This window comes from Theropithecus gelada, chromosome 7b (genome assembly GCF_003255815.1).
Source record: "Theropithecus gelada isolate Dixy chromosome 7b, Tgel_1.0, whole genome shotgun sequence".
Lineage (NCBI taxonomy): Eukaryota > Metazoa > Chordata > Mammalia > Primates > Cercopithecidae > Theropithecus > Theropithecus gelada.
This window is the reverse complement of record NC_037675.1, coordinates 52,082,094-52,088,278: the sequence shown is the minus strand read 5'-3', so window position 1 is coordinate 52,088,278 and position 6,185 is coordinate 52,082,094. Positions and strand designations below refer to the sequence as shown.

Below are 6,185 nucleotides of genomic sequence, written 5' to 3'. Positions count from 1 at the left end.
GCCATTCTAACTGGTGTGAGATGGTATCTCATTGTGGTTTTGATTTGCATTTCTCTGATGGCCAGTGATGATGAGCATTTTTTCATATGTCTGTTGGCTGTATGAATGTCTTCTTTTGAGAAATGTCTGTTCATATCCTTTGAAAAAAAGACAGGACATGTCAAAAGGGCACAGGCCCCTAGCTGAAGGGGCTCCTAATGGCCAAAGCTGGAACAATTTGATCACCAAAATAAATGATAGTATAGAATAAAATAATTATGAAATAAACATAGACTACAATAAATACCAGCCAGGGTATAGTGGCTCATGCCTGTAGTCCCAGCACTTTGTGAGGTCAAGGCAGGTGGATCACTTGAGCCCAGGAGTTTGCAGCCAGCCTGGCCAACATGGTGAAACCCCATCTCTACAAAGAATAAAAAAAAAAATTAGCGGGGCATGGTGGCATGCCCCTATAGTCCCAGCTATTCAGGAGGCTGAGGCGGGAGAATTGCTTGAGCCCGGGAGGTTGAGGCTGCAGTGAGCCAAGACTGCACCACTGCACTTCAGCCTGGGCAGCAGAGTGAGACCTTGTCTAGCCACCAAAAAAACTGAATAAATAAATATGAGTCCATATCGATATAAAAAAATTAAGCGGGGAGGGAAGACAACAGCTCTAATTCCAATAAATGAAGAAAATAGAAAACCATCATTAGGCAAACACCCCAGTAATAATAGTTGTAGACAACATGCATTGATAGATGCTAGCATTAATAAGCAGAAGTTTGAGGAGAAACAGGATTTGTATAGCCTCAAAGTATCTCCTCCAAGAAAAAGACAGTAATTTTACAGTGTAGAAACATGCAAAACTTACCTTAGAAATCATGAAGTCTTTGTCCATACCTATGTCCTGAATGGTATTGCCTAGGTTTTCTTCTAGGGTTGTTAGGGTTTTAGGTCTTTTGTTTAAGTCTTTAATCCATCTTGAGCTGATTTTTGTATAAGGTATAAAGAAGCGTTCCAGTTTCAGTTTTCTGCATATGGCTAGCCAGTTTTCCCAACACCATTTATTAAATAGGAATCCTTTCCCCATTGCTTTTGTCAGGTTTGTCAAAGATCAGATGGTGGTAGATGTGTGGCGTTATTTCTGAGGTCTCTATTCTGTTCCATTGGTCCATATATCTGTTTTGGTACCAATACCATGCTGTTTTGGTTACTGTAGCCTTGTAGTAGAGTTTGAAGTCAGGTAGCGTGATGCCCCCAGCTTTGTTCTTTTTGCTTAGGATTGTTGTGGCTATATGGGCTTTTTGGTTCCATATGAAATTTAAAGTAGTTTTTTCTAATTCTGTGAAGAAAGTCAATGGTAGCTTGATGGAAACAGCATTGAATCTATAAATTACTTTGGGCAGTATGACCATTTTCATGATATTGTTTCTTCCTATCCATGAGCATGGAATGTTTTTCCATTTGTTTGTGTCCTCTCTTATTTCCTTGAGCAGTGGTTTGTAGTTCTCATTGAAGATGACCTTCATGTCCCTTGTAAGTTGGATTCCTAGGTATTTTTATTCTCTTGGTAGCAATTGTGAATGGAAGTTCACTCATGATTTGACTATTATTGGCATATAGGAATGCTTGTGATTTTTGCACATTGATTTTGTATCCTGAGACTTTGCTGAAGTCGCTTATCAGCTTAAGGAGATTTGGGCTGAGACAATGGGGTTTTCTAAATATACAATCATGTCATCTGCAAACAGACAATTTGACTTCCTCTCTTCCTATTTGAATACCCTTCATTTCTTTCTCTTGCCTGACTGAGAAAGAAATTCCTGGCCAGAACTTCCAACACTATGTTGAATAGGAGTGGTGAGAGAGGGCATCCTTGTCTTATGCCAGTTTTCAAAGGGCATGCTTCCAGCTTTTACCCATTCAGTATGATATTGGCTGTGGGTTTGTCATAAATAGCTCTTATTATTTGGAGATACGTTCCATCAATACCTAGTTTATTGAGAGTTTTTAGCATGAAGTGGTGTTGAATTTTCCATGCCGTTTAAGTGGAAAGTCTTTTACGTATAAGGATAAAAAATGGTCATAAAACAGTGTCATTGAGTTCATATTATTATTTCCTTCCTATGGCCTTTAATGAACTTAGTAAGTTTCCCCAGTCTAAATATGTATGTTATTTGACTTTTTTATTTTTCTCTTAGTCCTCCACTTTAGTGTCTTCTCTAGAGGCAGAACTCTCTGAAATTAAAATACAGACCCATATTGTGGAACAGGAAAACCTCCTTCTCAAAGATGAACTGGAGAAAATGAAACAGGTAAGGCTGTGTGCAGCTTAGGGGGGTTCACAGAACAATATGTACCTGGTGGGCTCCTGGTGGGCTGGTATTTCTAGCCACCAGTTGTCTTTTGTACCGAGTCCTATCAACTAGCTTTGTAGCTGAGGACTTGCTGCTTGGCAAAGTTGAGGACCTAAAGGGCAAAATCAGATTTGTAAAGGCTATTGCTAATTATCCATGCATCTAACTTATATATGTTGTACACTCTAAAATCCCCCCCCTTTTTTTTAAGACAGTTTCCTTCTTCCCTCTGTTGCCTAGAGTGGAGTGCAGTGGTGCAATCTCAGCTCACTGCAACCTCTGGCTCCCAGGCTCAAGCAATTCTCGTGCCTCAGCCTCCCGAGCAGCTGGGATTACAGGTGCCCACCACCACACCCAGATAATTTCTGTGTTTTTAGTAGAGGTGGGGTTTTGCCATGTTGGCCAGACTGGTCTCGAACTCCTGGGCTCAAGCAATCCGTCCACGTCAGCCCCTAAAGTGCTGGGATTACAGGTGTGAGCCACTGCATCCGGCCCACTCTAAAATTCTATTATCATGAATGAATCCCAACCACTTCAGTTTAAGAAATTGTTGTTCTTTCACTCAGTCAGGTTATAGATAAAGTAACATATGTTTGTCTAAAAGGAGGGGGACTATCTTGCTTATAACTTTTCTAATTCTGTTCACACTGATTTGTGAGACACTGATGAAGCCGGTCCTTCTGCGTTTTTCTGTAGCAACTGAGGCATCAATTCTAGAGCATGATGGCATGCAGTCTCACTTATGAATTTGGCCTTCAGAAGCCTATTTCAAAGTTTCAAAGGCTTAACTTTAGACCAGGCGCAGTGGCTCATGCCTGTCACCCCAATACTTTGGGAGGCCAAGGTGGGCAGATCACTTGAGGCCAGGAATTTGAGACCAGCCTGGGCAACAGGACAAAACCATATCTCTACAAAAAATTAGCTGGGCGTAGTGGTGTGCACCTGTAGTCCCAGCTACTCAGGAGGCTGAGATGGGAGGATCACCTGAAGTCAGGAAGTCAAGCCTCCAGTGAGCTGAGATTGCGCTGCTGTGCCCCTGCACTCCAGCCTGGGTGACAGAACACTCTGTCTCAAAAAAAAAATAAATTAAAAAGGCTTATTTTTAAATATGAAAGAGATTTCAACTTAAAAATTATGTCCTCCCATGGAGAAATGCATTGTTGGAAAAAAAATTGTGTCCTAAACATTGTCCTAATTTTCAGTATTTACAGGAGTCTTTCAATTGGAACAATACTGATTTATAGTAGGAAAATTTAGTTTTTCCATTTGTTTACTTCAGCATCAGATGATGGCACTCATATAAAATTTTCTGTCTTACATCTGTCTCTTCAGCCTGTAAGCACAAAGTTGTCCTTTCCTAAATGTGGAAACATTGAGTCTATACCATCTGGTGTTATGTTTATGTGGATCTGATTGACTCCTATGAGTCTGGCTTTCTTAATAGCATTATAAACCCTCAGGGTATGTGTGTCTTTCATAATGCCTAGTACAGTACTGGTACTCAATAAATGCTTTATAGGAACCTTTTCAAGTCAACTACTGCTATGCAAAATGCATGTTCTGCTGTGACTAGAGAAGTTGCCTGTCCAGATAAACATAACAGAAGTTAAAACTCATAGGGCCTTTCTGTGGGGTGAAGTATTCCAAGGCTGTTATTACCAACTTTATCCTAATTAACTTGAGCATCCTTTTTTCCTTGACTTTTTGAAAGCCTATCTGTTGTTCAGCCTTTAGATGATAATGATTGGTTTCAAATTCATAGTATGGGAAATGTGTGCTTTGTGGCTTTGCTAAGCTGGAGAACAGAAGGAAAGCAGCAGAGCTAGGAGAAAAATAACATGATGAGGACGTCATCAGCATCTTTTCATTTATTTATTTATTTTATTTTTTTAAACAGAGGCATTGGTATAGTGAGATGAAGAAATAGCCTGGTCTGCTTTTGGTGGAAAGCTGTTTTATCAGGCACCTGGATCCTTTTGGATGCCAAGAATAGGGTAGTATCAGCCTATCATTGCTGTTATACAACGTAGACCTAGAAGGCATGTGTCACTGTGTATGCTACTGTGATTCAGAGTTCACAAAGCACATCTATGTGTGTTATTTGTTGCACTGAAAGGAAACACAAATAGCATTAGCAGAAGTCACATGCCAGTCTACAGACATCCAAAGTGGTATCAAGCTTTATGGGTGTCTGGAGGGTGGGGAGGCAAGGCAGTGGATAAAGTAGAAGGTCCTTTATTAAACCAGTGCCCAGGCATTTCAGAATACATTTTCCTATATCCTTCTGACTTGTTCAGATTTGTAAGGTGTGCTGGATTTGTCGCCAGTTGAAGACAAGATTCATCCCTGAAGGTCTATTCCTACAGCTAAATGTGAAAGAATTTCAGGTTCAGGAAGTAGAAAGATGGTCGTAAAATCATAATAATAAAGAATTGAAGAGCCAAGTGAAATAGAGGAAAGTTAAAAACCTATGAACTATGGGAAAGGGTTAAGTATAAGAAACAGCCTCTTTAAAGCATGAGTTCTCAACAGGGTAAGGGGGTGAGGATTGCCCTCCCACCCCAGAACATTTATCAGCGTCTGGGCACATTTTTTATTTTCACAACTGGAAGCTAGGGGGTTACTGGCATCTTGTGAATAAAGCCAGAGATGCTGTGAAACATCCTACAATGTCCAGAATGTCCCCTGACCCCCAACTCCTGACGAAGAAGTATCCAGCCCAAAATGAGATTAGTACCAGCATTGATGTTGAAAAGGAATAAAAACAGTATTTGGTTTGTCTTGATTTCATGAAGTAGAGAGGAAAAGCCAGTGTGTTCACACCAACATTATTTTACTGGCCAGTCAGTGTAGGCATCTTCTGAAAGGAAGAGTACAGGGAACAAGCTGAAAACATGGTTTTATCTTTAAACTTGCCTTTGGGTTTTGCCACATACCCTGTATGTGGTCCATGCCAATTCTAGGGTGCTTTTGTTTTGGAGACAGAGTCTCTGTCGCGCAGCCTGGAGTGCAGTCATCTTGGCTCACTGCAGCCTCCGCCTCTCAGGTTCAAGCAATTCTCCTGCCTCAGCCTCCCAAGTGGCTGGGATTACAGGCGTGCACCACCATGTCTGGCTAATTTTTGTATTTTTAATAAAGACGAGGTTTCACCATGTTCACCAGGCTGACCTCAAACTCTTGACGTCAAGTGATCCTCCCCACCTTGGCTTCCCAAAGTGCTGGGATTACAGGTGTGAGCCACCCCCACAGCCCAATTCTATAGTCTTGACTGATTTTTTGAAAAACATTTTTCTAGTTAAAAGCATGAGGAAAATGTAATATGCTACATGTGTTAAATTGATGACAGAATGGCAGTATGTTATTTTACCCTGAAGGTAAAATGGAGAGCTAGGATCATTATTTAACAATGTCTGTCTGGTTGAATCCACCTAAGCAGACATTTCAACAGTCAGCTGGGGAGCAGAGAGAAGCCAGAAGGGAATCCTTGAAGTTTATTATAGTCTCTGCTAGAGTTTATGTCCTCTGAAATATCTACAGATAGGCAAATAGCAGCAGCTGTGAAAATGCCTTATTGAGAAACACCCCTTTGTACTTACAGCCATGAGATATGATGGGATGGCTCATTTGTTTATCTCTTACAGCTGCACAGATGTCCCGATCTCTCTGACTTCCAGCAAAAAGTCTCTAGTGTTCTAAGCTACAATGAAAAACTGCTGAAAGAAAAGGAAGCTCTGAGTGAGGAATTAAATAGCTGTATTGATAAGGTAGTAAAAATAATAAGACTTTGCCATCATCGTATACAATACACACCATAATGAACCTTTCTCTGTGAACAGTGGCACAGGGGCC

The 6,185-nt window shown here is 40.8% G+C and overlaps 1 protein-coding gene across 3 annotated transcripts in view; it reads left to right on the top strand.

Moving 5' to 3' along the window:
- NIN (ninein) overlaps positions 1 to 6,185 on the top strand; it is a 109,957-nt gene that overhangs the window by 79,152 nt on the left and 24,620 nt on the right. For all 3 annotated transcript variants that reach the window (XM_025391888.1, XM_025391890.1, XM_025391889.1), the window contains 2 exons: positions 2,181 to 2,294; positions 5,978 to 6,100. In XM_025391888.1, the coding sequence (XP_025247673.1) occupies positions 2,181 to 2,294; positions 5,978 to 6,100 (237 nt within the window). The remainder of the gene's footprint in view (positions 1 to 2,180; positions 2,295 to 5,977; positions 6,101 to 6,185) is intronic.